The sequence below is a fragment of the Pongo abelii genome, chromosome 21, assembly GCF_028885655.2.
Source record: "Pongo abelii isolate AG06213 chromosome 21, NHGRI_mPonAbe1-v2.0_pri, whole genome shotgun sequence".
In the NCBI taxonomy this organism is placed as follows: Eukaryota; Metazoa; Chordata; class Mammalia; order Primates; family Hominidae; genus Pongo; species Pongo abelii.
In genome coordinates this window covers 34,781,153-34,797,631 of record NC_072006.2, presented here as the reverse complement: position 1 = coordinate 34,797,631, position 16,479 = coordinate 34,781,153, and the positions used below count along the sequence as shown (strand labels likewise).

The window sequence follows — 16,479 nt, the reverse complement described above, 5'->3', positions numbered from 1 at the left end:
CACTGAATATGTGACCATATGTGACTGGGCAGAGCAGTAGGAGGTGAACTGGGGAAGATTATAGGGGTTGTAAACTGGCTGTCAACAGACACATGTGGACCACAGTTGTAACTGTTTGGTAGGTGTAGTTTGAATCCTATTTCTCTAAGGTGAGACACACTCTTTCCAATTAGTCACAGGCTTCACCTTCCCTAATGTCTTAAGGCAACTGGCTTCACTCACATGTTATTAATCTGGTTTTTAAACCCTTATTTGAGGAATATTAAGGATTGCGGATGCCTGAGAACTTGTAAATGCCAAGGGACCCTTGGGACTGTGTGACCCTTGGTGGCAGCTACAGGCTTGTCAGGCTACAGAGAGGAAAATGGAGTGGAAAAATATTATCTCTCAGATGCCCTCCCCTTCTTCTCATTCCCCCCTTCAACCCCACCCCTTGCTCCAATCAGAAGGTCTAGAGGCGATGGTGAGTGGCCAAAGTCCCTTTAATATCCCTGAATTGCGTTACAAGTAATACTGCTGGAGGTGGGGAAGGGATGGGGGTTTGGGGGTGAGTTGGGATAGGACGGAGGAGGAGCGCCAAGCGCTCATACAAAATATGGCCAAAAGGCTTAGCATGCATGGAAAATTATTGCTGTCAGAAGTTCCTATTTACAGGGTCAACACCCTCCATAATTGCTTCTGCTACCCCTCTCCCTCCCACCATCCCTGCAGCCTCCCTTCCCGCTGGGCCTGGAGCTGAGCAAAGGCCCATTCACCCCTCTGGAGCCCTAGGGAAGTGCCCCTGCTGCAGGGGTGCCTCCAGTCTCCCCTCTCTTTTGTGGCTAAGAGGAGGGGAGAAGAGGATCTGAGAGCCCAGGACTCCTGCCCCCAAGCTGGGTGCAGAGCAATGGGGCAGAGGCGTGTGCTTAAAGCGGAGGGGGCTAGGGCCCGTGCGCGTGGAGGTGTGTGCTTCGGTCCTCGCCCGGGCATGCAAAAGCGCAGCGGAGGAGGTAGTGGCGGCCAACGGGCGGGTGGCTGGCAGCCCGGCCCCTCTGTCCGGGAGAGTTGCATAGACTTGGCCGGGAGAGAGCGCCCCTCCCGGGTAGCAGGCCAGAGACCCCAGCGGGTCCGGGGCTCAGTCGGTCCCTGGAACCTGGGGTCCCTCGGGAAGAGGAATAAACAGGAAACAAATCGAGGAGGCTCCTCTCTCCGGGCCGCCTGGAGTGGCAGGGGAAGGTTCAGGAAGGTGGGGACCTGCCCCACGCCTGGACCTCCTGATGCTCCCTCACCTCCCCAGTTGAGGGTCAGCAAGCTGCCCCCCCATTCTCGAGTCCCCTTCCTTAGCGAGTGCAGGCTCTGAAGAGGGTGGGTTTCTCCCGAGACGCGGGGGTGTGTGTGGTGGGGGCAGCCCTCTGTGGCCTGTGCTGTCCCTCTCCTTGCCTGGCTTCCTGACCTCCCAGTCCAGCTGGGGAAGCCAGACGGTCCCTGGGTGAGGCCAAGAGGTTAAATAGAATAATAAATAGATAAATAAATAAATACACAAATAAATAACTGGAAGGACCCAGCCGGATGGGGGAAGGGCATTGGCGAGGTGCTCCAGACCTCCCCCCAACAAGTAAGGAAGGGGATCTGTGGCCCTGGGGATGGGGGAAAGTGCTCAGAGAAGCTGGGGGTAGGGCAGCTCCAGACTGTGGAAGCCCAGGTTGTGCCGGGGTGAGAGAGGGGTTACATTAGGGGGCAGGGCCCTGAAGTGCCCCTCAAGCCCCCTCCAGGTTAGGTAGACTCAGAGAGGGGTGAGAGCTGCTAGAGAGGTGAGGGGAGCTGGAGCTGGGGCTGGGAGTGGGTGATGAGATCCCCATGGACTGAAGACAGTAGGAAATGTGTGTGGGAGTGGGTGTGTGTGTGTGTGTGTGTGTGTGAATGGCCGGACCTAAGGCCTGAGCATGGATGGGATCAGGGACAGATTGGAGACTTCAAGAAGGGTGAAGATTAGATCCCCAGATGGACACACTCTGGGAGATTCAGCAGAGGCCAGAGGGATGGTCTGGGGTTGGACTGCGGTCTCAGGGCGGCAGGGCCTGCGTCCAGGTATGGATGGGGAAAGTGAGGCAGGTATGGGCGTCAAGGGTATAGGTTTGCGGCGTTCATTGGGGGCTCCAATAGAGGAATGGTCAGAGAGATTCAGATGAGAAGCGAGAGAAAAGATCTAGAAGTTAGAAGAGCAGCGCGGGGTCTGGGAGGGAGAAATTTCCGGCTCTGGGGCGCGGGAGAGGTGTGGACCTGGTGCCTGAGTTGGGAGCCTTGACGGCGCGGACAGGGGGTCAAGGTCCGAGGGATGGCCGGAAAGGATAAAGTGGGTCGGGGGACGCTGGGGGAGACGGTGCTGGAAGTGAGTCGTGGGTTTGGGGGTTGGAGAGAAAAGTTCCGGGCCGGGCCGGGGGTCCCCACGAGAGGGTCATGGGCAGGGAAACGCAGCCGGGGGTGGGCGAGGGCGCTGCGGGCGCAGGTAGGGGCCCGGGGCGCGTGGAGAGCGAGTTCCGGGCGCGCGGGCGAGGCGGAAGGCTCAGCTGGCCGGGCCGGCGGGGGTCGGCGGGGGTGGCTCGGCCCCCTTGACGCAGGCTGCCTCGCAGTGCTTGTGGAGGTAGGACTTGAGCGCGAAGCTCTTGTCGCACTGGCGGCAGCGGTAATGCTTGAAGGCCGAGTGCGTCTGCATGTGCGCGCGCAGGTTGGAGCGGTCGGCGAAGGCCTTGCCGCAGTGCGCGCAGCCGAACGGCTTCTCGCCAGTGTGCGAGCGCATGTGGCCCTGCAGCAGCCAGGGCCGCGAGAAGGCCTTGCCGCACACGCCGCACTTGTGGCGCAGGTTGTGCGTGAGCACGTGCATGGCGAGCGCGGGCATGGACACGTAGGCCTTGCCGCACGTCGGGCACTTGCGCGCCAGCTGGCTGTCCAGGCTGCGGTGCGTCTGCTTATGGCGGCTCAGGTTCGACGACGTGGCGTAGGTCTTGCCGCACTCGGCGCACGCGTGCCGGTGCCCGCCGCCCGCCTGCACCCCTACGCGCCCCGCGCGTCCCCCGGCGCCCCCCGCGTCTCCCGAGCTGCCCGCTTCCCCGCCGCCCCCGCCCCGCCGCCGCCGCGAGCGCCCGTCCGAGATGAAGAAGGCGTCCATGGAGTAGCTGTCGGTCACGGCCGCCTCCCCTCGGAAGTAGCGCGCCGACAGGCTCGACTGCGGGCTCTCGGGGTCGCTGTACTCCTCCGGCGCCGCCGGCGGGTACGCGGGCTCGGCCGGGGCCAGCTCCAGGCCCGGCTTCTGGTCCGCATCGTAGCTGCTTGGGGGCAGGCAGTGCGGGGCGTACCCTGGAGGGGGCGAGAAGTGGAGGGGCGGTGAGAAGAGGCACCGAAGAGGGTTTCCCGCTTCCAGCTCGGCGCTCCTGTGGCAACTCCGACAGTGGTGATCTCCGACCTGCACCTCAGCTCTTCCTGTCAGGCAGCCTGGGTTCAATTCCTTCCTCCATTGACTGCAGTGCAAATAGCCGCCACCCCATCCCACGGAGCATGGGGCCAGCACGGTTGTACAGAGCGTACCTTCACTATCAAGTGCTCATAACCACGGAGTGATGGTCTTATTATAATATCCACTCTACAGGTAGAGAAACTGAGGCACAGAGAGATGCAGCAGTCTAACCTTACATTCAGTAAGTGATGGAGCCCTTGCCAGTGTGACCCTGAAGCCCATGCTGTCTCTATTCCAACAACATGCTGCCATTGCAGTCCTGTAACTTCTCTGGATCTCAATTTTCTTATCTGCAAAATGGAGCTTGTGATGGGACACCTCCTTCCAGGGTCGTTGGAAGGACTGAGTAAAGTGACGATAATAAACGTTTATTAAGCTCTTAATATTTGCCAGACTCTGCCTCGGTGCTTTACACATGTTAACTCTTAATTGTCACAGACCCAAGGAAGTCGGCACTATTGTAATCCCCATTTTATGTGTAAGGAAATTAACAAAGGGGGGGAGCATACAGTAATTGCTATATAAATGTTAGCTATTATAATTATGCTTTTTACTTGCTTGGAGGTAGTCTCCTCCCCCACCACACTGTGAGCTCCCCAGGGTTGGATGTGTGTGCCCAGCACATGCCTAGCTCAAAGTAGGTGTGCGATGAATAGATGTTGCACGAAGGAATCACAATCCAGTTAGACCCACCTGCCAGGGTTGCTGGAGCATTTAAGAGGGGTCAAGTGTGTGGCATGTAATAGGTGCTACAGAAAGGGGACTTCCTCGCACCTGCTCCCAAGCCTGCTCTAGAAGTCGTCGGGAGTCCGCAGTGAGAATTCCCCTCCCCCTCCTCCTCCCAATTAGCTGGAGTTGGACCAGGAATCATGCCTGCCAAGGGTTTGAGTGGTTGGTGGGTGGGCAGGCTGGGGTGTCCCAGGGGATTCCATAGGGGGTTCTCATGGGCAGGGGCCATTCTGATTTGCCTCTGCCTCCCATGGCCTAGGCTGGTCCTAGCACCTTCCCTGAGACCCTGGGGGTTGGGCTCCCTGGAGAGTTTCTGGCAGACAAACTTTTCATCCTGGCATTTGATGGGCAGGTGATTCCGTTGTTCTGTGATTCCACAGAACAATGAAGGTTAGGTCCCTTTCGGAGGTTTCCCAGCTGGGGAGTGGGATTTGACCTTCTCCTGGTGACCTCTGAGACCTGTAACCACTCCTCCTTCCCTCCTCCCCGTAGCCTCCTTCACTGAAGTGAGCAGGTGGAAGAGGGTTTTGTAAGGGGCGACAGGGTTCAAGATGTTCAGACTTTTAGCTGGGTACTCCGGTCAGCTTTCGTTCCCCACACAGCCTGGCTGATTCAGCCTCCAGGCCTTTGCCTCTCATCTGGCGTTTGGGATGGACACAGGGTGAAATCTGTGTGCCCCTGAAGGCAAGGGTGTGCCCTTATTTTTACCTCTGTCCCTTCAGCAGCCAGCACAGGGCCCTCTGCACACAGAAGTGATTGTGGATTATGGAAGTGGATGACTCAGTAGGGAGGGGCTCTGTGGTTGGATGTAAAGGGGGATAGTGATAGTGGCAATTTTTTAATCTGGGGAGAGGAGATGCCCAGCGTCTCTGCACCCTATGTCTCCCGTCCCGTCTGCCTGTGGTCTGGAGGTCCCCCTGCTTCCCACTCCAGGAACCAGGCCTGGTACTCAAGTCCCAGAACGTTCAGGAGTGTTGTTTCAGACTGAGTTCAATACCTGTCAGGCGCTCCCAGACCCCCCTCCTTCTCCTTCTGTATTTCCTCACGTTGTAATTCCTGGTGATGATAATAATAGCTAATATTCGTTGAGTACTTACTGTGTGCACCAGGCTCTGTGCTAAGTGCTTCGCTCCCATCATCTCACTGAATCGTCACAAAACTACTCTCATCACGGATAAGGAAACTGAGGGACAGCGTGGTGATGGCACTCGCTCCAGGGGTGGAGCAAGGATTGGAATCCACTGCCCCCTTGGTTTCCCACATACTGGGAGGTCCTCCAGGAAGAGGCTGTGGCTGAGCTGTTCACCTCCCATTCCCAGGGCCCTAGCTAGTGGGCACTTAATAAGTATTTGTGAAATGAGTGATGATGATTTGCGAGGCCAGCCTCACTCCCCAGCCTAGCAGGACCTGGTATAGACAGTCCTATTCACCTGGTCTCAGGGCAGGTCTGCATCTCATGTGGCTGGGGCTATGGAAGGGGAAAGGTGATTTGGTTCTCCAACACAGATTCCAGCTGAGTGCCTTTGGGCAGGTTGTGCTTCGGGTCCTTTTTTTTTTTTTAATGGGATTTATTTGGAGGGATGACTGATCATGTAACCAGTGCCTTGCATGTTCTATTATTAAAGGATGACATATTGGATAAGAGTACAACTTTGGTGCCAGACGGCCTGGATTGTTTTGGCTCTACCATTCCCAGCGGTGTGACCTTGGCCAAACGATTTGGTCTTTATGTGACTCTACCGTTTCAGTAAGGGGTCTGCCAGCATACAGTGTATAAACAAATAATAACCAACATTCTCAGAGCACTCCTGTGTCAGGCACTCTTACAAGGGCTTTCCACACATGAAAGCATTTTACCCTCATGACACACAAGGTGGTACCATTTTACACAAGAGGAAACCAAGGCACAAAGAAGCTAAGTAACAAGCCTAAGATTGTGCAGCTAATAAGTTAGAGCCAGGATTCCAGCCCAGTGGCTGGCACATTTTAAATCCACCACGCATGTTGGGTGTTATTATGAACAACAATAACAATCTCCCCAGATGGGTTTCTGTGCTGCAGCTTTCTTGGCGTCTGCCCCAACACATCTTGCTGCTCCTCTCTGGGCCTCTGTTTCCTCACCCAGGATGTGTAATTTCTATTTCACGTTCTGATGGGAAAATTTCTGGTGCATAGTAGGAGCTCAATCAGTGAACCAGAGCGTTCTCAATGAGGTGCTCTGCCCATGGTGCCCTCTGCTGGTGTCCCTCAGCACTGTTGACTTTACTCCTGTTGCACGGGGCTCTTTATAAAGAAATAGGGGTGCCTTTAATAAAGGCTGCTCATTTGCCTAGGGAGGGATGCAGAATTGTCTTCAGGATAGGAATTGTGAGCCCGGACCAGACACCCAGTCAGTGGATTTTGGCATGGGTTGAGAGCATCCTATGAGCGTTTGTGTGGTTATGTTAGGAGGAAGTGGTTCTGACTTGCTTTGTGACTATGGCCAGGTTGCTTAACCTTTCTGGGCGGAATCTATACATGAGAAAGATTGACTGGAATGGTCTAAAGACCCTTTCTGCATCATGGCTGAATCAGTCCCTCCATGATGCTCTTTGTCCCCTCCACTCCCCGCTCCTCCAATTCCACCCCATTTCCCTCAGATTCACAGACATCTCCCTAGGCAACCTTGGGCAAGTTACTTAACATCTTTCTGCCACCCTGTATAAGGGAGTTCATAATAAGGCTGAATAAATGAATGCATGTAAAGTGCTTAGTACAATGCCTGACACATGATAGCTGCCCTCTCGAGCTGTTATTATTATTGTTATTGGTAGTATTCCTGCATTTCCCGGTGATATATCCTTCTAATCTGCCAGAGAGTAGGAGATACACACGGGTGTCTTAGGCTGCTGTGTGACCTTGAGCAAACCACCTCACCTCTCTGAGCCTCAACCCTGGAGACTCCTTTAGGACACTAAAAGCCATACTTTAACCTAATGCATGGAACCCAGACAGGTACCTTCCTCTGCCTTAAGGGTGACTATAGAAGGCTGAGATACCTATCCTGCAACTGACAGGGTGAGACAGGACTCTTGTTTGGGTTCCCATGGAGATAGGGATGAGCTGGGATTCAGAGAAAAGAGAATCTCAGATGAGATCTCTCATCCTGGCCCTTGAATTCAGACTCTAGCTGTGTGACCTTGGGTAAGTCGCATAACTTATCTGGGCTCAAATCCTCCATTTGAGGAATGCGGACCAGAGCCACCCCTGTTATGTAGGGATATGGGGAGGGCCCAGAAATACTTTGGAGATGTGCACATGTCACCTGGAAATGACTTTGGTTTTCCCTGCCTAAGAGTCTTGATATTTTAGACTGAAGGTTCAGAATCTGTCTTTTTAAAAATCGGTACTCAAAGGAGTGGTGAAAGGGAAATTTATGAGAACTAAGGTGCTGGGCCCTCTGCAGACACTGTCTCATTTAGCTGCCTGACCCCCTGGGGGGATGGAGGGGCATGTGTAACAAATACTACTACTGCTACTGCTGGTGCTTCCAACTAGCACCAGCCTCCCTGTGAGCCAGACACTGCCCTGTGCCCAGAGGCCCAGAGAGGGGAGAGGATTTGCCCAAGGTCACTGAGAGGGAGGCGGCAGGTTTGAAACCCTCCAAGGCCTGTGTTTTTTCCAAAACACCAGACAGGGCATGGAGACTTGCTGGGGAAGAGATCTTCAATTGGTGGGGGAAGGGGTGGTGGGTTTCCTCAAACACTCACACCTAGTTAGCCTGTGGTGGGGTGGGTGGGGGCATGGGGTGGTGGGGGCATAGAGGAGCTGTTGTGGAAAATGCTTCAGCCTCTTGTAAATATTTGTAAATCATACTTAATAACAGTAATGCCTATCACTTGCTGAACACTTACTTGGTGCAAGGCACCCTGCTAAATGGTTTGTGCACATTAGCTCATATCTAAGGTCACTTCCCTTCATGCCCTTGTTCTGTAGAAGCTGAAGCCCAGACAAAGGCCTTGACCCATCTCAGGTCACAAAACAAGTTCTCATCAGAGCTGGGTTGGCCTCCTTTTCTTTTCTTTTTTTCAGTCCAAGACTCCTTTCCCCAGTCTCTCCCAGACTCCCAAGGTGCCAAACTTTCTCCAGGGAATTCCTAGCCTCAGCCTCACCTCTCTGTCCTAAAATGGGCAGAAAAAGACAGGGGCCTGGTGGTGGGCCAGCTTCCCAGGCGGCCCACTTTCCTGAGGAGGGCTGGGCCCTGCTGGGTGGTGGGGGCTGGAGGGGCTGCTGTATGGGTATATTTAGAGCTGCTTCTTGCTGTGCCAGGGCCTCGGGCCTCGAGAATCAGCTCCAGCCAGCTGAGCAGAAAGCCAGGTCTGTCAGCAGCAAAGCGGGATAAAAATAGTTTCTCCTGTCTGCTCACAGAGCTGGGCAAAGGGGCTGGGTACCTCCCCCTCCCCTTATTATAGCATCTTTGTTAGCGGTTCCCTGGGCACTGGACCAGAAATGACACCCACCTCCTCCAAAGGCCTGGCAGCTGGTACATCTGCCCACGGGGAGGAGGTCCCTGAGCCCAAATGAGCAGGGGACAGAGTGAGGTCTGGCCCAACATGACCAACGCTGCACGGCTTGGGGCTGATGCCCACTGACCCAGGCCCAAGGAACTTCGAGAGAATTTCAAGGCTCTTCCCCACCACCCCCACCTCTTGGAATTCCCCGTATCCTGGTCTTTTCTGACTGTGACCCAATTCCTGTGGCCTACAGGGAGGTCCAGAGCTCTGCAGGAATCAATAGGAAAGAGTTTTCAGGGGGGTGTGGAGATGACAGTGAGTGGCTCAGGGTCTTCAGTTGCCCAGCCTGGTTCGTGGAGTTGCCTCCCGCTCCCTTGGGGGGATCTCCAGTGGGCCCTTTCTGGGCCTCCTTCCGGAGGCAGGATGTGTTGCGCAGTGCTCCACCTCTTCTCCCAGCCTCCTACTTTCTGCTCTGCCACCTCTCTCTCTAGAAGGGTGCGCTCAGAGGGCCCATTCCAAACCCTTCCCTATCCAAAGGCTGGCCTGGCAGTAGACACTTCACTTCAGGGGAGTCCACAGCTGGGAAAGAGACCAAGAGGCCCGAGGGACCCCATCTCTCCCGGCAGAGGGCCTGCAGGCTGTGGGGGCCCCTAAAACCTGTGGATGTAGCACCCACTAGGGAGTTGTGACAGGGCGCACCATTTATGCTCTTGTGACTTTGGGCAAGTCACGGCCTCTCTGTGACCTCCGTTTTGCCTCTGTAGGTTGGAGTGAATCCTCCCCTGCGCCCCGTCTCCCCCACCGCTGCCCTTTGCCCACTGTGGATTTGTGTGGCCAGAGAGTGCCTTTGGGATGTGTAGATTGCTGTACTGACATAAGGGATTTGGTGTACTCTCTGGCCCTCCTTCAGCAATCAAAGACTGAGACTATCTAAAGTGTGGAAGCTCAGCTCAGGACCCTCACGTCCCTCTCATAACCCCAGGCTTTAGAGGAAATCAGGGGTTCCCAGATTCCATATCTCACATGGGCCTCATCATTCCACACTTCCACTGAGCCCTGTTAATTCACAGGAAAATTAGATTTCTGGGTCCCTAGAAGGTCAAAGCTGAAAGAGATCATATTCAACTGTTTGATACTATGAAAGGAAAACGGAGGCTGGGAGGAGAGGGGAGACTAGGCCAAGGCCACACAGAAGGCTAATGGTGAGTCTAAGACTTGAACTCAGCCCAGCCTTGAGAGTGGATCTGGAAACTGGGCCTGAATCTTGGTTCTGGACCCAGCACTTTGCCCTGGACCTGTTCATAGATATTGAAATTTGAAATTGGACATGGATTTGTCCTGGATAGCAGACCTGGACCTATAACCTCAGACACTGACCTTGGACCTAGTCCTTGGGCCTGGTCCTATACCTGAAGTTTGACGTAGGCATTGGACTTGGACCTCAGATCTGTACTTGGATGTTGGACTGAATGTTGGACCTTGACTTAGACTTTGAACCTGGGCCTCTGACATGTCTTTAACCTGGACCTTGGACCTGGACCAAGGCCAAGTTACCGGGGAAAGGGGTGGTTAGAGAAGACTCAGATGGGCCTGCTGTGTGTCCATGGGCACCACCCCAGCCTTTTCTGTGCTCACTCTTCCAAAAGACTGGGGAAGCCCTTTTGCATCGCTGCTCCCCAGAGGAACTTTCTGAGGTGTGGAATGGATGTGTGGCAGCTGGGGACATTGGGCCGGGCTCCCGGGCTTGGCCTGGAGCGACTACCCGGCGCCGTCAGAGGGAGTGAGAGGAAGTGGGCGCTGGTTTAATGTGGTCAACTAGATAAGCCCATGGGTAGAAGTAGGAGAGTTTCCTCAGCTTGCTGGCGGAGGCTTAATGTAGCTGCAGAGGGCAGACAACTGCGTTATTGGATTGGCATTGATCCCTCATCTGCCTGGGTTGGATGCACTCTGAGAGGGCATGAGGGCAGGAGAGGGCGGGGATGCAGAGGAAGGGGGGCCTGGCTCCAAGCTGGGGTTCAGAGTTAAGGTGGAGGGGAGGCAGACACTCCAGAAAGTATTCTTGACAGGGGCCCACAGAGACCACTGACATGCATATGGGTGGGCCACCTTCTTTGGGGTGGCTGAGAGTCCCAGCATCCTTCAGATGGGGGCCCCGGTCTGTGGGGAGGGCCTGGTGGAGTTGGAGGGTGAGGTTAGCAGAGGGTTAGGATGATGTAAGTTGGCATCTCCCAGAGAGACTGAGTCGGTGCTCAGAATCACCCAGGGGGAAAGAGGGGAAGGGAAAGCAGTGGAGGAGCAAGAGAGGCATCTTACTTGAGGGGACAATGAAATTAGATCTATTCCCACTTATCAGGGAGCTCTGCAGAGAGACCTGGTGCTTTCCCCATTTGGGGGGCTCCCCTTCCCTATTTAGGGGTTCTGTGGGCTTGGGGTGACCCTGGAGCACAGACACACTTGCTGCACCCTCTGCTCTGCCTGGCGGTAGAGGCTGAAAGGGAGTAGGAAGGCAAAGAAGAGCATTGCTCGTTGTGTGTGTGTGTGTGTGTGTGTGTGTGTGTATGGAGGAGGAGGAGGAGTCCTCCAGGAATTCTCCAGCATTCTCAGGCATTCCCAGAGCTGGGGTACACCTCTTTAATTTGGGGTTCTGCATCTTTATCAGCTAGGAGCTTGTGGTTTCTCTGACCTCCACATTCGCAGGCTCCTCCAACCCCTGCTCCCCCCACCCAGGTTTCCCTCCCGCCAGCCTCGTCGTGACCCTGCAGCCCGAGCTACAGGAATGGCTTGTAAGAAGATCTTTCTAATAACTGGAACTATCTCCAGCCCCAGGCCTCCCCCTCCCTCCCTCCCTCCCTCCCTCCTTCCTTCCCTCCCTTGCTTCTCCTCCCTCCCTCTCCTCATCTTCCCCCCCTCCTCTCTTTCTCCTTGTTTACCCAGCACACTTACACACGCTGAGAGAGAAAAACGTCGGCTCAGCAATTTTTCACACTTCCCTCAAATGCTCAGCAAGGTTATTTCCGGCAGAGCGGAGACAACGGGCCACCAGGAGCCGGCGGGCTCTCAGCAGACCCCCAGCATCCTCCACCCGCCCAGGGAATAAGGGATCCCTCACTGCCCAGTCTGGCCACACCCCAGGGAGGGAAGAGGCCCCTGAAAACAGGACAAAGCAGACTTTGTATTTCCCAGTCATACCTAGGCTTGGTCTCTGGCACTGACTGTCCACTACAGACACTGCCAAGGTGGCCAGGCCAGGGTACCTGTCCTCACCATGGGGTAGCCTACAGAGACCAAAGCCAAGAAAAGTGCCTGATCCCAGAAATGCCGCTACCCTCAGCCAGGTGGCGTATGTTCAGTGGAGCCCTAAGGAAACCCTGACAATGGCCTCCCGGCATCCTGTTAGACCCCTGTGCAGGCATCTCCAGTGCCTCACATTCCGTACTTGACCTTCACAGAAGCTGAGCTTGTCAAAGTTGGAAGGATGCTTAGTTTATGCCATCAAAACTCTTTCACTGCTGGGGAGGCTGGGGACCAGAGAAGGGAAGGCGCTTGCCCAAGGTCACACAGCAAGTGAGAGATCTACAGCCCAGGCCTCCAAGTTTCAGGCCAGGTTTCTGGCTATCAGCACAGCCTCAGGATTCCTGAGAGGTGAGGGAGTTGGTCTGGAGCCCCATGGGGAAAGGGACAAAGGCAGAGGTGGTTCTAGGGTGTTAAACCCGGTGGAACCTCTGCAGAAACACCCTGCTGGTGGCTCTGCACCCGCCCTGCTTCCCACTATTCACTCAGGGGCTCCTTTCAAAGCTTTTTTTGGACTGAATTCAAGGCAAGGCATTCTCTTGCCTCCCTCCTGAGGAACAGCCTGCAGTTTTGGCTGTGCATGGGAAATTCTCTGGGCTTCTCTGGGTTTCCTTAGCTGGCCTGGGGACAGGACCGACGGGGCTTCAGGGGGTGGAATCCCAGAGCTTTGTGTCAGTGTCAGTCCCTTAAGAGATCCATATCCCAAGCTTGCAGATATTTCGGTTTCTACCAGCTTTGAGCGCACACTCCCCAGCTTTGGCATGGCCCCAGGTCCACCCTCTGTCCTGCCAGCCCTCAGCCCTGCTCAGCCATGTCCCTGGGCTTCTGTCCTCCACCTCAAGAGGCCCTGTGATCAAGAAAAGAGGACAGTAGAATAAGGGACATGTGGGCAGAGGAGAAGGGGTTTCTGTTAAGGGTCTGGGGGATGCCAGTGGATGAGGGGCTGTAGCTGTATCCCTGATCACTCTGTAACTTCTTTGACCTTGATGAGGTCACAAAGCCCTTTGACCAGCACTCTCTGTCTCTCTACCTGGTGTGGCAGAGTGATGGAATGTGGGTGAAGTGCTTGGAAATCCCAGAGGTGGAAGCCCCCATCCTCCCAGGCTCCTGTCTTTGCCATCTCAGTTCCCCCTTCATCCTCAGTCCTTTCTTTTCTCCTCTCTCAATCTCTCTCTTTCTTTCTCTCCCCACCCCCATCTCTCTCTCTCTCTCTCTCACACACACACACACACACCCCAAAGCTGCCACATGTGATGTCAGATCTCTCACTACCAAAGGGACACCTCTTCAGACACCTGCCCTCGTGGGGGCCATCAGGGGAGAACCCCTTTGTGATCCCCTTGGTGGAGGATGGGATCCACAGAAGCAGTTTCCACTTTCCCCTGCCTTCCAGAGATCACCCCCTTCTGCACCTGAATGACCTCTCTTGTCCCTCAAACCCTTGTCCCTGCAGGAACTTGTTCTGAGAAGAGATGGAGTGTGTGTGTGTGCATGTGTGTGTGTGTGTGTGTGTGTATGTAGTGAGGAGGGGACTCACGAGGAGCAGCAGGGTTGGTTCTGGAGGGGGTTGAGAAGATGGGGATGGGGAAGGAGTGCAATCCAGGGGACCAGGAGTCACTTTGGGGGAACCCCTCCCAAAAATCCTCTCTTTCTTGCAGTCCCCAGGACAGGCCCAGCCTTTGGCAGGCATGTGGCTGAGGGTAACAAAAGAGTTATTGAGAGAGGGGGTCTGAGAGCACTTGTGTGACATCGGCAGGGGAGCAGGTTTGAAGGGAGAGAGGGCGCCCCCAGCCACCCCCAGGGAACCAACCTTGTCTCTCCGGGGCTGAACATCCAGGGCTCTTTACCTTCCCCCTTCCCAGGCAGCCAGCTTCTCTTCCTCAACTGGGGAGAGGGAACCCTCAAACTGCCTTGTGCCTTAGTCCCCAGCACTGGCCTTTCACGAACAGCCCTCTCTCTGTGTTCTCTCGCCACCCCCTCACTCTAGCCCTATTTGAGGGCCACAACTTTCAAAGTCCCGGCTGGCGCGTGGCTGCGGGATGGGCCGACCCCGCGACTTTCCCTTTGTACGACCTAGCTCCTGCCCCGCCCGCACGGCCCTTGGAAAGCCCGGGAGGAGCCCACGGCCAGAGAGATCTCCTCCCGGGGTTTCCTGTCGCACGCGCCCCTCCTCGTGGCCCAAGTTGGGGAGGGCCCCAGCTCCCCTCGCCTCTTCTCCCAACCCCCCCCCCCGCCGGGTCCCACTCACCGTTGTCCCCGGGAGGCCCCCGGGCGCCAGGCAGCACGTAGGCTGTCTCCAAGGGGTGGTAGGTGGGGGCCGGCACCCCGCTGCACTGGAAGCCGTCCCCTTTGATCTTCTTTACCAGGAAGGAGCGCGGCATGGTGCGACTGGCGGGGGGCTCGGCGGGGGGCTCGGCGGGGGCACTTGCGTGGGGCCCCGGTGAGGGGAGGCGGCTAGCCGGGCGCGATTGGTTGTCCGCGCGGGTTTTCAGCACTGGACAGCTCCCAGCGGGCTGGAGTGCGGGAGGCCGCTCGGAGCCGGCACCGGTGGCGGCGGCCCCGGCTCGGGCTCAGGCTCGGGCTCCCGCTCGGGCTTGGCGGCGGCGGCGGCGCGCAGACAGGGGATCGCAGGAGCTGTGCTCAGCACTCCGGCTGCCGGCTTTATATGGGACGCAGGCTGGAGGAGATCAGGTGGTCCCCTAGCAATGGAACTGTTCAGCGCTCTAATCCATCAAATGTCCCCCAGGACAATCGCTCCGCACACGTTCCGCTGAACCGGCGGCGGTGGGGGCAGGCCAGGCGCAGGGAGCAGCGAGCAGGCAGGAGGGGAGAAAGTGAGGGCGAGAAAGGCGCAGAGACAGAGAGAGACGGAGAAAGGGGAGTGAGGGGGGCGGGGAGAAGAGAGACTCGGAGAAAGACTGAAAGAGACATACAGGGAAAGAGAGACGCACACGCTGAAAGAGGTAGAAATAGAAGCAGAGAGACCAAGATAAGGACAAAAAGACACAAGAGAGAAACAGAGAAGAAAGACAGAGATGGAGAGAAGTAGCAACACACACACACCCACAGGAGGAAAAGAGAAATCCAGGCACACAAAAAAGAAGCCCCCCCAGGGATGCAAAGAAAGGGAAAGAAAAGTGCAAAAGAGAGGGAGAAGCCGAGGGGAACGGAGGGAGAGCGGTCCCGAGCAGGCGGGGTTCAGGCACATGGGGCCACAGGGAAGGGGATGCAAAGAGTGCGCACTGGCCGGCAGCCACCCTCCCGCCTCCAGTCCTCTCCCTCTCCCCCAGTTCTGAAGTGGCCAGGGTGGACACTCAGCTTTAACTAGAGTAAGTCTCCCCTCCCCCCTGCTCGGGCTCCCACTGGAGCCCCCTATTGGGTTTGGGGTTCAACTTTCTTCTTCCAGAACTGGTGGGGGGAGCAAGTCCCCCACGCCGATGCCTGGCCTTGCTCAGTTGGTCCTGTTCCGGTGCCTAGCTCAGGCGGGCGCTGCAAGAGGAAGTGAAAATCGTCCAGTAATTAATTTTCCTGCTGCCGGGGGGTGGTGGTTTTGACACATCCGAGGCAGTGTCTTTCCCTGAAGCGGGGAGCAGACAATAGAGACACGTGGACTGGGAAGGGAGAGGGGGGAAGGGAGGGGGAGCGGGGCTCCTGCTGGAACTCTTTGCAGGTCAGCTCCTTTGTCTCTAAAAGGATCTGAGCAGACCCCCCACCCCGAGTCCGACCCAAACCTGGGGGAGCCCCCATATCTTGGCAGGACCAAGGAGCAGGAGAGCTCAGCCCCCTGCCCAGAGGGTGCTGGGCAAAGCCCCATGGTGGCGGACCTGCTTCAGCAAGAGTGGGATGGCCAGTGCACAAGAGTCCCAGAATCAGACTCTAGGAATTCCAGGCTCTCACTGTCAATGGAATTCTGTTTATGAGATGCAAGGCTGGTGGAGTGGGGATGTCCTTTTGGGACTGGGTCATCCAATACCAGTTTGCAGGCTAAGACCTAGAGAGGGCTTGGAGGTGCTTAAGGTCATGCAGTGAGTCAGCAGCAATTGCCAGAGACCTCAGTGGCCTCCGGGCACCACTGAATCAGGGCCTATCGTGGTCCTTGAGGTGTAGCCCAGAAGTCTCAGAATAAAACTGGGGCCCCTCATGGTGGCTCAAGCCTGTAATCCCAGCATTTTGGGAGGCTGAGGCAGGAGGATCACTTGAGGCCAGGAGTTTGAGACCAGCCTGGGCAACATAGTGAGACCTTGTCTCTACAAATAGTTAAAAAAAAAAAAAAATAGCCAGGTGTGGTGGTGCACACATGTGGCCTTAGCTACTTGGGAGGATGTGGTGGGAGGATCGCTTGGGCCTGGGAGTTCGAGGCTGCAGTGAGCCGTAATGGCACCACCGCGCTCCAGCCTGGACGAAAGAGTGAGATCCTATCTCCAAAATAATAATAATAATAATAATAATAACAATAAGTTAGAGTTTCCAATGCAG

General features: G+C 55.9%; 1 protein-coding gene across 1 annotated transcript; it reads right to left on the bottom strand.

Annotated features, from left to right (window-relative positions):
- Positions 1 to 464: 464 nt before the first annotated feature.
- SCRT2 (scratch family transcriptional repressor 2) lies at positions 465 to 15,552 on the bottom strand. Its single transcript, XM_054541730.1, has 2 exons — positions 14,252 to 15,552; positions 465 to 3,333 (listed from the first exon to the last, which is right to left on the bottom strand). Exons 1-2 carry the CDS (start codon positions 14,382 to 14,384, stop codon positions 2,543 to 2,545), a joined length of 924 nt encoding a protein of 307 aa, XP_054397705.1. The 5' UTR covers positions 14,385 to 15,552; the 3' UTR covers positions 465 to 2,542.
- Between the last annotated feature and the right edge of the window lie 927 nt (positions 15,553 to 16,479).

Coding starts and splice junctions, on each gene's coding strand:
- SCRT2 (XM_054541730.1), bottom strand. CDS start 14,384: ATGCCGCGCTCCTTCCTGGTAAAGAAGATCAAAGGGGACGGCTTCCAG. Junction 3,334..14,251: donor GGGGCCTCCCGGGGACAACG/GTGAGTGGGACC, acceptor CGCCCCCTCCAG/GGTACGCCCCGCACTGCCTG.